The 20,324-nt window shown below is 33.8% G+C and overlaps 1 protein-coding gene across 5 annotated transcripts in view; it reads left to right on the forward strand.

Annotated features, from left to right (window-relative positions):
• NOX4 (NADPH oxidase 4) overlaps positions 1-20,029 on the forward strand; it is a 143,707-nt gene extending 123,678 nt beyond the window's left edge. For all 5 annotated transcript variants that reach the window (XM_045557151.1, XM_045557153.1, XM_045557155.1 and 2 more), the window contains 5 exons: positions 769-888; positions 2,503-2,611; positions 6,294-6,362; positions 12,008-12,108; positions 19,412-20,029. In XM_045557151.1, the coding sequence (XP_045413107.1) occupies positions 769-888; positions 2,503-2,611; positions 6,294-6,362; positions 12,008-12,108; positions 19,412-19,532 (520 nt within the window). In that variant the 3' untranslated portion in view covers positions 19,533-20,029. The remainder of the gene's footprint in view (positions 1-768; positions 889-2,502; positions 2,612-6,293; positions 6,363-12,007; positions 12,109-19,411) is intronic.
• Positions 20,030-20,324: the final 295 nt, after the last annotated feature.

Consider the following 20,324-nt stretch of genomic DNA (forward strand, 5'->3'; position numbering starts at 1 on the left):
TAGGAAAGAGGGGCCAGTGGCCAGAACATAGTCATACAGCCAAAATATTAATAGATGCAGGGAGTCTGAGAAATGGAGTATGTTGGCTGGATATTTTGCTTCCCTGAATAACATCAGTGTCTTGCTACTAAGAAAGAATGGGTATAGAGTAATGGGTAAAGAAAGATGGATATTGAGTGAACAGTTAGCAATTTCTGTTGCAGTTAAGGATTTCTCTTTCTCTCACACACATATATTTGAATATATAAGCACAAGTAGAACAAGCAGAGCTTCCTTTGTGAATGTTCTTCAGCTGTTTTTTGTACTTAATGAACTTAACTAGGGCAAGAGGAGGAACAGTGTTAGATTCTTTTTCTTACTCCTATTATTTTTGTGTTCACAAAGTAAATGTTTAAGTAAATATTTCGGCTACTAACCTGGCCATTGAAGGGAACATTATTTATTGAATTTACATACAGCAATTGGTATTTTAATTTAGTCAAATATGGTACTATTAATATAATATGACCAGAGCTTTAACTTGTCCTTAGCTATGTGGCATGGTCCTATTTACATTTCTTTATACTTTTAATTAATTGTTTCACACAAAAAAGACATGCTTAGAAACAGATGTACTTGCTTTAATCTTGACAATTCATAAACAGCATTCCTGTGGGTTTATCACAATGGAATAAAGCCTGAACCATCACAAAGCCTAGAGATTTTGCTCCATGTTACAGAAAAGGAACGTATTTTTATTTTTCACACCTTTGTCTGCCTTCTCTACAGGCTATACATCGATGGTCCATTTGGAAGTCCGTTTGAGGAATCACTAAACTATGAGGTTAGCCTCTGCGTGGCCGGAGGCATTGGAGTAACCCCATTTGCATCAATACTCAACACCCTGCTGTACGTCGTTTTGATCCATTTTGTTAATCCAAATAGACAACTGCCAATATTTCAGACATCTCTCTTTTTAGAGTAATTCCTTACAGAATTCTTCTACTCATTGTTCAAGGAATTCCGTTTACTGATTGATGAGGGGAATAATTCAGTGATCCTCAACATGTGGTTTCCAGCTCCTAACATGCTCTCTTGTAAAAATATGTCAGTACCACAGTTATGCATACCTCTGTCCTTTTCCTCTGTTAAGTTATTCGCCACCACCTTTCATTTCTCTACCTTCTCATCAGTGGTAAGTGGCACTGTTCATTCATTCAGTCAACAAACATTTTTGAGCACCCATGTGCGAATCTGTCTTATGGGTAATGGGAACACAGCAATGAATGAAAACAGAGTCCTTGCTCTTAAAAAGCTTACACTCAAGTGGGGCAGGTAAAAAATCAAGCAATGAGAAATTTATAAATAAAATTATTTCAGAAATATTAGAATCATGATGAAAAGAAGACAGATTAAATGAGATACAGAAATAAAGAGTTGGGGTTATTGTAGAAGTATGGTCTGGGAAAGACTGAGAGGATGACAAATAAACACATCATTCTTTGGTTTATTACTTAGCAAATTTACAACAGACTGAAGAAAAGAAATTTCAAAGGTGAAATCGCTTAACCAGGAAATACTCTTTCAGTTATTTTAGTTCCAGGATTATTAGCCAAAGTTAACTGATTGCTATTAATTCTCATGAAAACACAAACAAAATGAAGTTACTGTTAAGTCTGTTTCATATGCTTTTCAAGTTGACCCAATTTAATTTAAACTGTTTTGTGGAGTACCAAAAATAAATAATAAGTTGAAGTGGTGTGTGTGAATGACATTGTATTTCAATTTTAAATACTAGATGCCGATTTGGGACTTTCTGGAGGTTCTTACAAAAATAACCATATTCTAAACCAGAAATCATTTGTTTCTGACAACTCATTGCAATTTATTAGGACACCTAATGTTATGAAAAAAAAAGAACATTTTCTTAACCTCAAGTCTACTTCATAGTTACAAATAGGGATCCAGACTTGGAACTGTGAGTTGCTGGAATGCATTATGTAGTACGTGGTTGTGAAATCTCTTTCTTTAATGATTATTAAGAAAGGGATAAACAACCAATTTTCTGTAATGGTTTTGGCTCATTTTGCCTGAAAGGGCAATACTGAATGACCTTTGGACCCTATTCGGTGATAAAATTCACTAAAAATAGAGAACCTTTTTTTCTGAGATGCAGGGGCCAAAATTATTTTGATTCAGGAGTTCAGGGATGGCCCTCAACTGGATACAGATGATGTGCATATTTCTGAGTAATAGTCATTAACACTTAAATTCATGAAGTATGTCATGTCTTTGAGTCAGTATATCACATATTAAATTCATTTGGGAGTTATATTATTAGTAAGTGCTGTATCAGATGCTAGAATTTAAATATGTGGTTTTTCTATTGATTACTTACTAATGAAAAGTAAATTTTCAAGACCATGGGTATTCTTCCTTCCTTCCTTTCTTTCTTTTGTTTGTTCTTTCTTTCTTTCATTTATTTGCTATTCTAATCACTACCATGTTATTTTAATTTTAAAGGGATGACTGGAAACCATACAAGCTAAGAAGATTGTACTTTATCTGGGTGTGCAGAGACATCCAATCCTTCCGTTGGTTTGCAGACTTACTCTGTATGTTGCATAACAAGGTAACATTGGGATTGTTTTTAGTTTTGTAATTTTTTAAATTAAAAAGCTGTTTTCTTTCATATTATACAAGCAATAAATGCTTGCTATAGAATAAACTGCTTATTTGCATATGGAAATTATGCAGATAAGCATCAAGCAAAGAAATCAATCCCTTAAACCTAAAAAAAAAAAAAAGAAATAACATCTACTATTAGGTACACATCTTTTCAGATATGGATATTTGTGATAATGCATATGTATCTATGACATATTTTAACATAAAAACATTAATTTCCATGTTTTAACATAGGATGTTTAACATAGAAATGTATACACATGGCTTGAGGTGGTGAGGGATGACAAAGAGAAACATCAGCAGACACTTGCTACAATACCTGCCGTCCTTTGTTCTGATAGCGCTTATCCCTTACCTCCCTCTTTAATATTTCAAATAGACCATCACCAAACTTCTTGGAAAATGATGCAGAATCTCAAAAATCCCAAATTCTATATTTTAATTTTTACAAAGATAAAAGCAGGCATTTTTTACCTATCTTACCTGTCACATTTTATTCTTCTATTTATCTTTATTTATTCAAATTATACAAGTAATATTCAAGTACATCGTTGCTACAAATATTTTAAACAATTCATATAAAGTAAAATTGTTTCTTACTACCTTTCCCACCCAATCTGTGTAACCAGTTGTAACTCATGAGTGTTCTATAAATTGTATCATACTATTTATAATGTTCTGCAATTACCTTTTTAAACTTACTACTATATCTTGAATATTTTTTGGTATTAGTACAAATAGAGCTACTTCATTTTTTTTATTGCTGTAGAGTATTTTATAACAGTGATGTATTTAGTTTAACAATTCCCTAATGTCTGATATTTAATTTTTTTATTATAAACAATGCTGAAATGGATATTATTATACATGCCTCTTTGAGCATGTATTTATTCAGTCAGTCATTCTGTCATTCCACAAATGTTTATTAACTGCCTGCTATCATCCAGGAAATGTCCTAGGAGCTGGGGGTGCATCAAGTAACAAAATAAAACCAAATTTCTGATCTCATGTAGTTTATGTTTTAAGTGAGGGAGATAGACAAAAACCAATAAATACATAGGACATCTGATTATGAGATTCCAGTTAGAACACAGAAGGAGAAAATAGGGGCGAAGCAAAATAAACAGTAGAGGGCATGGTAATTTATATTGTTCGGAACGCCCACCAAAAAAAATGCTGTTTGAGGAGAGACTTGAGTAAAGTAAATGAGCAGACTAGACATGTATTTTGGAGAAAAATTTCAAGGCGGAAGATCCTAACTTCACAAGCAAAGATCCCAATGCAATAGTATGCTTGCTGTGTTGGAAGAAGAGGAAGGGGATCTGTGTGGATGGAGCAAAGTAAGCAGGAGAAAGAATGGTAGGAGAGGCAATTAGAGAGGTGGCATAGGTGCTTTCTAGGAAGAGGTAGCTTACATAAGGCCTTGGACTTCATGCAAAAAAAAAAAAATGGTTCTAGGTATACATCTAGAATAATTGAAAGCAGGGAATCAAACAGATATTTGTACACCAATGTTCATAGAAGCATTATTCCCGATAGCCAAAAGATGGAAACAACCCAAATATTCACTGATAGATGAATAGATAAACAAAATGTGGCATACACATAAAATGGAATATTACTTAGCCTTAAAAGGGAGGAAATTCTGACACATGCTACCAACATGGGTGAACCTTGAAGACATTATGCTAAGTGAATAAGCCAGACACAAAAGGACAAATATTGTATGATTCCACACATAGGAGATACTTTAAAAATTAAAGTACTGTTTATTTTTTTAATTTTTTTATTTTAGCATATTACGGGGATACAAATGTTTAGGTTACATATATTGCCTTTGCCCCACCTGAATCAGAGCTTCAAGCATGTCCATCCCCACCACACCCATTAGGTGTGTATATGCCCATCCCTTCCTTCCCCCCTCCCATCTGCCTAACACCCGATGAATGTTACTACTATATGTGCACATAAGTGTTGATCAGTTAATACCAATTTGATGGTGAGTACATGTGGTGTTTGTTTTTCCATTCTTGTGATACTTCACTAGGCAGAATGGGCTCCAGCTCTATCTAGGATAATACAAGAGGTGCTAGATCACCATTGTTTTTTATGGTTGAGTAGAACTCCATGGTATACATATACCACATTTTATTAATCCACTCGTGTATTGATGGGCACTTGGGTTGTTTCCACATCTTTGCAATTGTGAATTGTGATGCTATAAACATTCTAGTGCAGATGTCTTTTTTTATAGAACGTCTTTGGTTTTTTGTAATGGGATTGCTGGATCAAATGGTAGTTCTACTTATAGCTCTTTGAGGTATCTCCATATTACTTTCCATAGAGGTTGTACTAGTTTGGAGACCCACAAGCAGTGTATGTGTGTTCTTATCTCTCCACATCCAAGCCCACATTTATTGTTTTGAGATTTTTGTGATAAAGGCCATTCTCATTGGAGATAAGTGATATCTCATTGTGGTTTTGATTTGCATTTCCCTGATGATTAGAGATGTTGAGCATTTTTTCATATGTTTGTTGGCCATTAGTCTATCTTCTTTTGAAAAGTTTCTGTTCATGCCCTTTGCCCAGTTTTTAATGTGGTTGTTTGATTTTTTCTTGCTGATTTTCCTGAGTCCTGTATAGATTCTAGTTATCAGCCCTTTATCGGATATGTAATGTGTGAACATTTTCTCCCATTCTGTAGGTTGTCTGTTTGCTCTCGTGATAGTTTCCTTGGCTGTGCAGAAGCTTTTTAATTTGATCAGGTCCCATTTATTTATTTTTGTTGTTGCTGTGATTGCCTTTGGGGTATTATTCATAAATTCTTTGCCTAGGCCAATGTCTATGAGAGTTTTTCCAACATTTTCTTCTAGAATTCTTATAGTTTCGTGCCTTAGGTTTAAGTCTGTTATCCAAGGTGAGTTGATTTTTGTGAGAGGTGAAAAGTGCTTAGAAAGTAGAATGGTGGTTGCAAGAGCCTGGGGGAAGGGGAAATGGGGAATTATTGTTCCATATTTTTTCCAGACTATTTATTTTTGTAGGTACATTTCTTGCCACATACATTTTTATACAAAGGAAACCAGTGCTTAGTAAGAGGAAGGCAGGAACAAGAAAAAGTGTCTATTGTTTGTTTTTGTTATTTGCTTTGTTTTGCATTTCCTAGCATACATAGCCTGTATCACTATTGTCTTTTTTTTTTTTAAGAAAATTATGTTCATGATGAGCAAACTCCTAGGTAAAATTTAGGGACTCTTAGGGAATAAAATAAAGAATATTTGGGAAGGACTTAGGGAAATATTAGTTTAGTATAGTATTTAGCATGCTAGATTTTGCATATATAAAGGTAACAGAGAATTATTCCTTTCCACCACCACCATCATACTTAATTTATGCCAGTAGAGCAGATTATTAATGTTAGAATCTGTCATTGTATGTATGTGTTTATATGTGTGTGTGTGTATTCGTTTGCTTACAGATATTAACTGTATTAAGCCAAGATAGGTATTAAATTCTGGAATCACATATGTTAGAAAATCTAAGAATACAGAAAGAATTTTTTTTCCAAATTAGAAAAGTTTGAGCCAGAAATAATTTTAGTAAATCTATCTGTGTTTCTGTCCTCTCAGTTTTGGCACGAGAACAGACCTGACTACGTCAACATCCAGCTGTACCTCAGTCAAACAGATGGGATACAGGTATGTGGTTGGATGTTATTGTAAATTAAACAAGCCTCTTGATAATAGAAGATTTACTCTGGAAACTGTGCTGGAAAAAAAAAAAATTCCGCAGGTGGTTTAAACAGAAGTTTCCTAGAGGAAGGCCTCCTTTGGAACGTGTCCAGAAAAGTCATGGCTTATCCTTGAAGTCAACCATATGATGCCTTTCATTTGTCCTTCTCACAGGGGACTGGAGCAGACCTTTTAAGTCCATCCCTCTCCTTTTCCCTATCACCTCAAATTCTCTGCCTCTAAAAAATCAGGCTACACATGAACAGCCTTGTGACTTTTTTTCATCAAGGGTAGGTTTTATGTGGAGAGAGATGAGTTCTTATACAACTCAGCTTATTTCCCTCCAAGGGAAACTAAATTGTTTATTTACTGTGCTAGGCATTGTGTCAAGACTTTCACATACATTGTCTCATATAACTCCAACAGATTCGAGAAGTAGATAATATTACTATCCCAGTTTTACAGATGAAGAAACTAATATTTAGAGATAACATCTAAGAATTGGATAGGAGTATAAATCTGGGTGTGAATGATTTTGCAAATTTAAATTTAGTATTTTCCATCATACATTTTCACAATACTTTGACTATTAATACAAAATATGAATGCTTGTCAGTTACCTCAAAACTAATCTAACCCTGTTTTCTTAGTCAGATTTCTATCCTACTTGGTATGTAAAAAATATTTCAGTTTACTACTCTCATGAAGCAAGTAACTATCATTTTTCCTCATGATATTCCTGTAATTAAGATATGGAGCGTAATTTACATTTGACTCTCAGTTTGTCTGGCTGGGACTTAGATACTTTCTTCTCTCTTCTCACTTCACTCTGACTCTTCACCATTAATTCAGCTCTAATGATCTAATGTTCTATTTTTTTTTCAAAATTTCAAGTAATTTATCTTCTTTTTTAAAAATTTTTTATTTTAATTAATGTGGGTACATAATAGTTGTATATTGTTTTAGGGTATATGCAATATTTTGACACAGGCATACAATGTGAATAATTAATCAAATCAGGGTAATTGGGGTATCCATCACCTCAGGCATTTTACATTTCTTTGAGTTACGAACATTCCTATTCCACTCTTTTAGTTACTTTAAAGTATTCCCAGACTTATTGTTGATTATAGTCACTTTGTTGTGCTATCAAATATTGTTCATTCTATCTAAACTAACTATATTTTTGCACCCATTAACCATTCCAACTTTATCCTTCCTCCTCATCTTTGGTAGCCATTATTCTACTCTCTGCCTCTATGAAAGCACCTTTTTTTAGTTTTTAGCTCCCGCATATGAGTGAGAACATGTGAGATTCATCTTTGTGTTCTTGGCTTATTTCACGGAACATAATGTGCTCCAGTTCTATCCATGTTGCTGCATATGGGAGGATTTCATTCTTTTTGTTGCCATATATTATTCCATTGTGTATATGTAGCACAATTTCTTTATCATTCATTCTTTGATGGACACTTAGGTTGATACCATATCTTGGCTATTGTGAATAGTGCTGTGAGAAACGTGGGAGTGCAGATATCTTTGCAATGTACTAAATTCCCATCCTTTGGATATATACCCAGCAGTGGAATTGCTAGGTCATGTGGTAGTTATATTTTTAGTTTTTTGAGGAACCTCCATATTGTTCTCTGTAGTAGTTACACTAATTTACATTCCCACCAACAGTGTACAAGGGTTCCCCTTTCTCCATATTCTTGCCAGCATTCATTATTGCCTTTCTTTTTGATAAAAGCCATTTTAACTGGGGTGAGATGATATCTCATCCATTTTGGATGCCCTTTATTTCTTTTGTCTGATAGCTCTAGCCAGAACTGCTAGTACTATGTTGAATAACACTGGTGATAGTGGGCATCCTTGTCTTTTTCCCGATCTTAAAGGAAAGGCTTTTAGTTTTTCCCCATTCAGTATAGTACTAGCTGTGGGTCTGACATATGGCTTTTATCACATTGAGGTAAGTTTCTTCTACACTCAGGTTTTTTTGAGAATTTTTATCATGAAGAGATGTTGAATTTTATCATCGAGGTCTTTTTCAGCATCAGTTGAAATGATCATATGGTTTTTGTCCTTTGTTCTGTTGATACGATGTATCACATTGATCGATTTGCATATGTTGAACCATCCTTGCATCCCTTTCCACCCCTTTATTTTTAGTTTATATGTGTCTTTATAGGTAAAGTGGGTTTCTTGCAGACAACATATATATAGGTCTTTTTTTTTTTAATCTGTTCAGCCACTCTATGTCTTGTGATTGGAGAGTTTAGTTCATTCACATTCAACGTTATTACTGATGGGTAAGGACTTACTACTGCCATGTTGTTATTTGATTTCTGGTTTTGTGATCTTCTCTTTCTTTTTCTCTTCCTTTCTGTATTCCTTTGTTAAAAATAATTTTCTTTGGTAGTGTTTCAATTTCTTGCTCTTTATTTTTTGTGTACCTCTTGAACGTTTTTTTTAATTTCAGGTTACCATGGGGTTTGCAAAAAACATTTTGTAACCAATTATTTAAACATATGATAACTTAACTATTCTTACAAACAAATAAGCAAAGGATATACAAAAGAAATTCTACACTTTAACTCTATCCCCCCCCACTTTTTAACTTTTTGTTTCCATTAATATCTTTTTTTTACTATCTAGATCTCAAAAAGTTGTTGTAGTTACTATATTTGATAGGTTTGTCTTTTAGTCTTCCTACTCAAGATATAAGTGGTTTATATACTACAATTACAGCATTAGCATATTCTGTATATGTGTACTTACTGTTACCTATGTATTCTGTACCTTCAGATGATTTCTTATTGTTCATTAATGTACTTTTCTTTCATATTGAAGAACTCCTCTTAGCATTTCTTGTAGGACAGGTCTGGTGTTGATGAAATCCCTCAGATTTTGTTTACCTGGAAAAGTCTTTATTTCTCCTGAATGTTTGAAGGATATTTTTGCAGGAGATAATATTCTAGGGTTAAGGTTATTTTCCATCAGCACTTTGAACATGTCATGCCACTCTTTCCTGGCCTGTAAGCTTTCCACTGAGAAGTCTGCTGCCAGACATACTGGAGCTCCTTTATATGTTATTTTGTTTTTTCTTTTTTCTTGCTTCCCTTGGGATGTTTTCTTTACTCATGACTGTTGGGAGCTTGATTATTAAGTGCCTTGAGATAGTCTGGTTTAGGTTAAATATACTTGGTGTTCTATGACCTTCTTGTACCTGTATATTGGTATTTTTCTCTAAGGTTGGAAAGTTCTCTATTCCTATTTTATGAATAAACTTTCTATCCCAATCTCTCTCTCTCTACCTCCTATTTAAGGCCAATAACTCTTAGATTTGCCCCTTTAAGGATATTTGTATATCTGGTAAGTGTGCTTCATTGTTTTTTTATTCCCTTTTCATTTTCCTCTTCTGACTGAATATTTTTAAATACCCTGTCATCAAGCTCACTAATTCTTTCCTCTGCTTGATGAATTCTGCCATTGAGAGACTCTGATACATATCTTAGTTTGTCAATTGAATTTTTAGCTCCAGAACTTCTGCTTTCTTTTTAATTATTTCAATCTCTGTTAAATTTCTCTGCTACCCTTATGAAATCCTTCTCTGTGATGTCTTGAAGCATTGAACTTTTTCAGGACAGCTACTTTGTCTGAATTCTTTGTCTGGAAGGTCACATGTCTCTATCACTCTAGGATTTGTCACTGGTACCCTTATTTAGTTCTTTTGGTGAGGTTATATTTTCCTGGATGTTCCTGATGCTTGTGGATGTTTGTCAATGTCTAGGCATTGAAGAATTAGGTCTTTATTTTAATCTTTATAGTCTGGGCTAGTTTGAACCAGTCCTTCTTGAGAAGGCTTTCCAGATATTCAAAGGGAATTGAGTGCTGTGATCTAAGTCTTTGGTCATTGCAGCCATATCAGCACTGGGGGTGCTCCAAGTCCAGTAATGCTGTGATTCTTACAGATTCCTGGTGGTGCCACCTTGGTGGACTAGGTAGGGTAAGATACGGGAGAATTCCATGGATTACCATGCAAAGTCTCTTACTCTCTTCCCTCACTCTCTGTACTGGGCTACTGGAGTTGCGGGAGGAGTGACATGAGTACTCCATTGTGGACACACCTAAAGCCAGCACAGTCTCACTCAAAGCCCATGGTGACTGCTTCCTGGCTACTTCTGATGTTTGTTCAAAGTCCAAGGGCTGTTTAATGAGCAGATGGTGAATCTTGTCAGGACTGAGTCCTTCCCTTAAGAGCGGCATATTTTCTTCTGGGCCAGAATGTGTCTAGAAATGCTATCCAGGAACTAAGGCCTGGACTCTATGGCTTCAGGAGTCTACTTGGTACTTTATTTTACTGTGACAGAGCTGGTACTCAAGTTGCAAAACAAAGTCCTCTGAACTCTTCCCTTTCCTTTTCCCAAGTGGAAGAAACTCCTTGAGCCACATTGCCTGTATTTAGGAGGAGAGGGGTGGTGACACAGGCACTGGCTTGGCCATCACCACTGGTGTCTCACTGGGTCATGTGCACCCCAGGTCCTCTGGCTCTGAGCCAGCACAACCACAGGAATTGCCCAAGGCCTGCAGCCTTTGTGGCTTTACTGCCTTACAAATTTATTCCAGGCTCCAGTCCAGTTTTTGTTGGCTGGTGGTAGGGCTAGCCAGGACTCAGATTTCTGGGTGGAGGTTTTCCCTCTGGCTGGGTTGGTCTAAATGCTTTCTCTGTGGGCACTGGCAGAAATCTTCCCTGTGCTGTGTTCCCCTGTGCCAGGGTGGCCCTGAGTTTCAATTCAAAGCCCCACGATCACTTCAGTCCCCCTACCCTGGGCACACAGATTCTCTCTCTACTGGGTGTGCTGGTGCGGCACTGCTGGGAATGGGAAAGTGGTCATGTAGGCAATGCAAGATTGTCTTTCTGCCCTCTTCAATGCCTCTTTCCCTAATATAATGTTAAAACCAAGTAATATAATCACTCACCTGATTTTTGGCTCTTCTGAAGCTGCTTGTTTTTGTGGATAGTTGTTGAATTAGGAGTTCATACAGAGGGTCAATCCCTGGAGGTTTCTATTCAGCCATATTGCTCTTCTAATGTTCTCTTAGGTGCAGACACCAGCCCAATAATAGCCATTTGTTGATAGGCCCAAGTTTGTATTAATAGCTCTGCTGTCTTGTTCTGTCTTACCTACAATCATTTCCCCAAATTTATGATAATTTATAATATTTTATTCATATAATGAGACAAATATGATAACTGTATTTGTGGTACAAAAATACTTCAATGAAATATATGTGCTGAGCCTTTTTGAGAGTGAGCTATCAGAATGCATTCTTTGTGTTACATTGTAGTTTTTCAAAAATGAAGCAACTAAGTGAAGTCTAGGAAAATCAGCCATTTGTAAGAATGGCATTCAAGGAGATAGTGGATTTTAAAGGAAAAAAGGAAGGAAATGATATATCTAAATGATTGTTCTTACTAGGTTGCCATTTGATGCTTATATTCTTTATATCACAGCAATTTGGTAGGAAACCACAAAACCAGCAGAAATGCTGTTAAAGAACTGAGTTATTTATCCAAATCTGTGAATAATATAGTGCTTTCTTTTTGGCAGAAGATAACTGGAGACAAATACCATGCACTGAATTCAAGACTTTATATTGGACGTCCTCATTGGAAACTTCTGTTTGATGAAATAGCAAAATGTAACAGAGGGTAAGGATACTATATCTGAAAAAATTTGACATGTAGTTAATGATTAAATGAAAATATTTCCAGATCATTGCATGAAGTTTTAAAAGATGAATTAGCAGTGGGTTTACAAATTACAAAGTCACTTAAACACTCCATCCCTATCAAAGGAGAAAGCAAGGCTGGTTATTGTAATGCAAAATAATTAAAATTTGGCTTAGAATTACTCTATAATATATTTATGAACTAGACTGTCATACCTGTTTATAAATTTATGTAGACCCATATCAAAAATGGTATTCATTCCCACAGCATGTATCAGGTGATCATGGGAAAAGGTTTTCAAAAATGTTGGCAAACAAGGGAACTTCACAAATAGGTCTAACAATGAATGCATTTAAAAATCAAATCATTGTGCCTTTTACCAGAATCAATATCTTAAAAAAAAAAAAAAACAACTCTTCATTGTAATATACAGTCATTAAACTTGGAATATTTCCACACATAATTTTTTTGAAACTATAACTTTATAAAGAATATTATCTTATGGGCTATGTATCTGTGATCTGAAGAAATAACTATTAAAGGAAAAGCATTCACTTTAAGGCACAGACCAGCCAGCCCCTTTATCCTCTGTAAACTCACCATAGTGAAGAGCAATGATATATAAGAATTACAAAAAGATTTTGAAAACTATATACCCACTCACACATTTTTAAGTTTACATCTAAATTGTTTCATCATAAGTTTAAGTAGTTGAAAAAGATGTAATTTCTAACATATTGCAGATGTCAACATTTTACAATTAAAATAATTCCTTTATTTATTATTAATTAATTAGTTTATACATACTAGACTATAAATATCTTAGCTACGTGGTACCAACCTCATTGATTATAAATATACACAAACAAGCTCTTCGTTTAGCCGTAGAAAATTTTATTAATACATCATTCTTTTTTTCCTTGAAATTAAATTTCTATTCCACTAACCCATAGAATTTATCAAAATTCAATATATTTCTGTGTTTGATTTATACTTTTATTGCTAAACCAATAATATTTCTGTAACAAGACTGTAATAAGTTTCAAGAATTATATTTCGTTTTCAAAATTTTCTATGAACATAAGATTCCAGTGTTAATGTTTACTTCTGGCTTGAGTTACCATTAAAATTATTAGCATATAGTTGATCACTGCATAATTTTAAAAATATATGTGATAAACATCAAAGGATATTTAATTATAAATGCATGGGCCAACTTAAATAGATTTTATTTAAAAACCACATTTATGAATTCATAAATAAATATTATTTATTGAAAGATTCACTGATTCAAGATGCTCCCTGACTCTGCCTGCAAAGATTTTGTTTTAGGAATTATGGAATGGAGCCTGAGAAGCAAAATTTAAAAAGGAATAAAGTTACCCATAGGGTTCAGATTACAGCCATGTTTGAAACCACTTCTGTAATATTTCCCTTTCCTTAATGAAGTAGTTTTGAGATGAAGAGGGAAGCATTATTTACAAAGTAGTGGTCCTTTGTAATATTCAGGGTGCTAGTTAAAGATGAACTTTAGAAAAAAAATATGTATGTCAACCCAATTCCTGTCCCATCTTTCTCCAGTGTCACCCATTTTAGATGTTATAATCTTGTCATACTCACCTGGCTCTTGCCATGCACCATAGACGTTTCTATTTAATGGAATTTACTGACCTTTAATAAGAATTTTTTTTATTGGTTTTCATAATATATTGCCAAAAACTTTGATAGTTTCTTTTGCTCAATTCTGAAACAAAATCCCAAAACAGCAGAGCATCGTTTACAGGAAAATAGATTGGGATTGTTCTTTCCTTCAGCTAGTTCTTAAGAATTCTTATTTGTTACACTCTTCATGTTTTAGAGCAATTTTGTGTGTGTGTTGGTAGGTAGTTCTTTTTCTGGAGAGAGTAAAGGTCATTTAAGAAGAGCAAATGTGCACCATCTGCTGTTGACATTTTGTACAACACTTTCACTTCATCTAATTTGCTCTGGGGCAGGCACTTGAAATGCATTATTTTTTTAAAGGATTTTTAAATAGCATACTTAGGAAAAGAATGAAGCAACTTTTTAAGGTCTCCATTAACTGGAAAAAAAGAACAAAATGAATGGAAGTTTTCATTTAAGATGTAGCATTTTGGTTAACCTAGTGTGTATAAATTACTGAAAGAACATACAGAGATAAAAATAGGGAAGAGAGGCATATACATTAAACTATTTTTTAATACTGTATATTGGGCAACACTTTTTAGTTTTGAGAAAGTGGTTATATATTAAACCAGTAGGCATTTTTTTAGTATACTATGTAGAATACAAATTTAAATTGGATTAAACACTCCTGGGTCCAGAAGTGATAACTGGTAACTCTTTGTTACGTATACTTACAGAAGCTTTTATAAGTTTGTGTAAAAGTACATGTAAACATGTTTATATATTTTATATACATATATGTATGCACATATATACATATATTTTTAAAATGTAAACCTTCGTTTTTAAACAAAAATTGAATCTGTAGTATATAATTCTTCAACTTACTCTTTAATGATAAACTCATATATTGATCATGGATAGTTTCTATCTCACAGTATTCTGGAATTTGGAATTGTGGTTACCATGACCATTACTACCCTAATTATGGATATTTCGTTTACCTCTAGTTCTTTAGTATACAAAGAGTACTGTAGTAACAATCTTTGTACATACTTTCTCACATAAGAGTATTGCAGTTGATTAGGATCTTTGAAGTGTAATTGCTGTCTTAAAGGATATGCATGTTTAGGTTCTGCTCTACCAAAACCAAAAGGTTAAATCAATTTATTTTCTACAGGTATGTTAGAGTGGATGCTTTCTTTTGTGGCTTTGCAAATTCAGAAAATGAATTATGTAAGATCATGGAGCGTGAAGGAGCTTTTCAAGTCCCTCTACCTTCACTATTATTTTAGAAATGAAGAAGCTAGTACCCCAAAATATAATGAGTTATCAAAAGCTATGGTTAATGAGTCAAAATTCAGACCTGAGCACATACCTACTTACTGAAAGTTCATCGTGCTTTGCAGCATGGCATTTTCAGCTTGTCCCAAATAAAAAAAGTAACAGTCTTATTTTACTAAGTCTCTCTTCGGGGGAGGTCAGGGAGGTGTTGCAGAAAACTCTTATGTTCTCTATGTATGTTGCAACAGAATGTTAACTATAAAATACTAAAAGCAGCAATAACTGATTTTTCAAAAAACATAAAGAGATATTCTAAATATTACTTTGTAAACCATTTAGTATGTAATAACGAGTCAGAAATTTATTACATCTAACCCAAATTTACTTTACTGTTTATTATAAAAAATGTATATCATATTTTAAGTTGTTGAGTTTATGCATTATGCAAAGGGAGAAAGAAAGATCGGACTTTATGTGGCCTTTTTAGTAGAGAATTAGTACTCTGGGATTGGGTGAAATTGAGACTATCTTTATTTTGCTGGCTTGTAGTGTTTTCAAAACAATACAAATTAAGAATACGTAGGTTTGGTCCCTCTCATATTTGCTGTTGTATCTGCGGGTCAGATCACTCAGATCTTCTGTATCTGTAACACAAAGAGTGAATAAGTTCAAATGGAGAGAATAAGTTCTCATTATATGAGATCCCATACTTCAAATCTACTGGAAAAGCAAGTATTCATAGAATACGAAAATATACACAAATATATTGAACATTTGTGGAGCTAGTTCCCAGCATCAACCCCCAAACGTCATTTTCTGCTTATCTCTGAGCCTATCTTCACCCATCTCATCAAAGTTTTTGTACACAAATCTCCAGAGAATTGTTAGATTGCAGCAATCTAATACAAACTTAGTACAAGTGGATTGCAAAGAATAATTGTTGATCTTGAAAAAAGTTTTAGGATTTCATTAAGTTAGTGAAAGTGACATTGGGAACTCCTCAAATCACACACAAAAAGATATCATAGAGTTAAACTAGTTAACAATTGTAAAGAAAATGTAACAAAACAAAAACAGTATGATATCCTTGGTGTTTTAAAAATAATGATTTGCTTATCAAGTATTAAGAGATGCCTTTAGAAAATCTGGAAAACTTGCAAAACTAACTCTATAATTGCCCTGTCAAAGGCAAGTAAGAAAATAATGATGCCTTATTGCCATAATTCAGTGTTGACAGAGAATTTCTATGAAGAAACAAACAAATGACTCGTTCTCCTTTCATTTTAATGAAAGTCACACTATGGTTTTAGTAGTAATTCAAATTTTATTAAGTATAAGATCATTTATTTTCATATTTCTTTCTTATTTTATTCCTTCTGCTCATTTTGGATTTCATTATTTCTTCTTTTACTAATTTTTTAAAGTAGAATCTTAGATCATTGATTTTAGACCTTTATTTTCTAATAAAATTATTTAATACTGTAAATTTTCCTCTAAGCACTACGTTAGCTACATCTTACAGATTGTGGTATGTTTTGTTTACATTTTTATCCAGTTCAAAGTATTTTTAGTTTTCCATGTCATTTTTTTCTTTGACCTATGGGTTATTTAGAAGTATGTTGTTTAAAAATCCTTCTTCCCCTCGCCCCCATAACCTGTTTTACCAGAAAAGCATATAAGTTTCCAAACCTCATTGGGGAGTTGAATCTTCATTCTTGAGGTTCCCATGTATACATGTATACATGTAATATAAATTTGTATGTCTTTTTCTCTAAAAAAAAATGTAGGTTGTTTAATTTCCAAATATGTAAGCATTTTCCAGGTATCTTTTTGTTCTTGATTTCTAGTTCAACTGGAATTTGATCTAAAAACATACTCCTTGTGATTTTAATTAAAATTTATTGATACCTTTTTATTGCCCAGAATATGATCTGTCTTGCTGAATTTTCCACATGCATGTGAAAAGATTCTGTTAATATATTCCATCATTATGGGTAGAACATTTTTGTAAATGTCAATTAGTTCCAGTTGGTTGATAATGATGTTCAAGTATTCAATACACTTACTGAATTTCTATTTGTTGTTATCAATTACTAAGAGAAGAGTGTTGAAATCATCAACTATAATTCTGTATTTATCTGTCTTTTCAGTTCTATTAGTTTTTACTCATTTATATTGAAGATTTTTAGTTGTCGTGTTTAGACCATTTATATTAATTTAAGAAAATATGATTAGGTTTAAATCTAGCAATTTACTGTTGCTTTCTACTTGTTCTTTGGGTTTTTTTCCTTTCATTTTCTACCTTCCTTTGGATTCACTGAATATTTTTTTATGATTCTATGTTTTTCTCCAATATTAGCATATTAGCCAAACTCTGTATTTGTTTGTGTGTGCCCTTTTAGTAAATGCTTTGGGCCATTTGTTCCCAAACTGCATTCCTTGGACCGGCATCAATTGAAAACTTGTTAGAAAAGGCACTGTCTCCAAATCTAGTCACATCTTGAGGTACTGGGGATTAGTACTTCAACATATAAATTTGAGAGGGACACAATTCAGCCAATAGCACTCCTAACTATTGTTCATATTGTCTTGCTCTTTGCATTTCTGGTAATTTTTGATTGAATGCTGTACATTTCTAAGTTTAAATATTAGATGCCAAATTTTGATTTATTCTTTTCCATAGTGTTAGACTTGCTCTAGCATGCAATTATGTCACCTGGGGTCAGTTTGATCTTTTCAAGGTTTGCTATTAAGCTTTGTTAGTGCAGTTCCAGAGCAGCTTTCAGTCTACGGCTAATTTTACCAACATCTCCTCTACCCCTTTCAAATAAGGTGATACCTTTCTAAGAATACTACCCATCCCCCACCCCCTATATTATAGGTCTTTCCATTCCAGTTTCTAGGAATATAAATTATTTGCAGTCCTGTGTAAACTCTGGTTTTTCTTTGGTCTATTGATTCTTTACCCACATTCGTAGTTTCCTTTCTTACATGAGCAGATCATTAATCAGCCAAAGACTTGAGGATACTCCTCTACAGATCTCCAGAGCTTCCTTCTGTGGATTCCCCTTCCCTTCCATATGGTGCTCCACAAATTCTAGCAGCTTTGGCCTCCATGAACTCCATTCTTTGTCTCCTCAACTCAGTGAGACCACCTGTGAGCTTGGGTTCCCCTGTCTGTGATGCAGCCTGTCCATTGCCTTCAGGCAATCAGCGGAGGCAATTGATAGACTTAGCTTGTTTTTTTTTCTTTTCTTTTTTTTTTCCAGAGATCATATCTCTGTGCTGCTTTGTGTCCAGTGTCTGAAAATACCTGTTTCATATATTTTGTTTGCTTTTTTAAAGTTTTTCAAAAAAGGATAAATTACTCTATCATGGCTGCAAGTAAAAGTTCTATTTTCATAGTCCTTTGTTTCATTTTTCAAGATAAAAAGTTTTAACAAAATAATTTTTTCAGTATATATTATAAATTTTTGGTACCCATTTAAATGGATTCACTATCTTTTATTCACCACCAATTATTCTGAGATAATTAAGACATTGTATTTGTCTATGATGTGAAATGTTCATCATTTTCATATCCTAGGAAGAATTCAATGCACATTGACAAACTTTGGAGGAAGATTAATTTGAAATACTGTTCATTTCCTGGGATTTATTTAGTCTATTTGTTAGGAATATGTATTATTTAGCTACTTAAATTTGATGTTACAGTATAATAAAAACTGCTTGGCTTTTTTTTTCTACAATTATTGCAATGCATACATAAAAAATAAAATGCATCCAGATTAATATATTTTTTGTTTAAATGTAGACATGAATTATTCACTTAAAATTATTCTTTCAAACTGGTAATATCTTTTCTCTCTCTTCCTTTATTCAGGACTGCTCATGCAAATCCATGTGTGAACTTTAGGAAAATCTATATAAAGTATCTAATAAAAGAAGAATTGACATGGTTCAATGTGGGCTAGACATCTACCCAGATGTCAGTTGTTTAGCAATTCACATCTATCAGTTGTTGCTCTTGATACAGTTTCTGGTTCACCAGTGGCAAGTACTGAAAATACTAAGGCAGACTGACTGATCAATCTCTGTCTGATAATAAGCAAATTTGTGCTCATAGTTACATTCTTTGAATTATCTTGAATTCTAGCATGAAAACCATAAGGTAAATAAAATACTTTCCTGGTGATCATTTACATTTGGAAATAATTGGAAATTTTTTTTCCATATGTAAAACAGCAAGAAATTTGCTTTGTTAATACCTTAAACCATGCTTCTAAAGCATGCTTCTTGTCATGCTTTGCCTAACTTTCCACCTGATTTTCCATTTCCTTTCCTCTCTTTCCAGGAAAACAGTTGGTGTTTTCTGTTGTGGACCCAATTCAATTTCCAAGACTCTTCATAAACTGAGTAACCAAAACAACTCATATGGGACAAAATTTGAATACAATAAAGAATCTTTCAGCTGAAAACCTTTGCCAAGAACCAGGAGTCTAAAGAAGGAATGAGTGCAATTTTTAAGACTTTGAAACTCAGCTGAATCAAGCAGCTGTGCTGTGTCAAAGAGTAGCAAGGTTGTCTTATTTATGATTATTTAAAATGGAAATGCAGAAAATGTGGCAAGATGACAGGTCATACTACACGTTTAATCTGGAAACCAAAGAGGCCCTGAAGAATATTTGATGTGATGATTCACTTTTCAATTCTCAAATTAAAAGAAAGCTATTAGATGCACACTGTTGATTTTTATGGCAGATTCAAGAACTCCCTAGTGAGGAGCTGAACTTGCTCAGTCTGAGGCTGATAGCCATGGTCCTCTTTAAATTGTTTTTGGTCGAACCAATGCAAGATTGAACAAAATTAAAAATTCATTGAAACTCAGATTACATTTTCTATGTCGTGTATAAACAGAGTAGCTTTAGTTTGGAAAAGCTCCAGGCAAATATATTAAATGTTTAAAAATACATCACAGGACTCTGTATTGATACGGGTAGTTTGTGTCAATATCTAATCTTCCTCACTACTTGTGCTAAACCTCTATTTGTTGTCTGTAGACGAAATGCTGATTGAACCATCTGCAGATGTTAATATAGTATCTATTTTTATATTTTTCTTTCTTCCTTTTCCTCAAGGGAAATATGCCCCTGCTTAGCGTGCATTAGACATGATGATTTAATAGGTCCTTTTCATCTTCAAATTATTTAATCTATTGTTATTGCATTATAATGAAAATATCATTCCTATAAATTATAAAGGGATAT

This window comes from Lemur catta, chromosome 7 (assembly GCF_020740605.2).
Source record: "Lemur catta isolate mLemCat1 chromosome 7, mLemCat1.pri, whole genome shotgun sequence".
Classification (NCBI taxonomy): Eukaryota; Metazoa; Chordata; class Mammalia; order Primates; family Lemuridae; genus Lemur; species Lemur catta.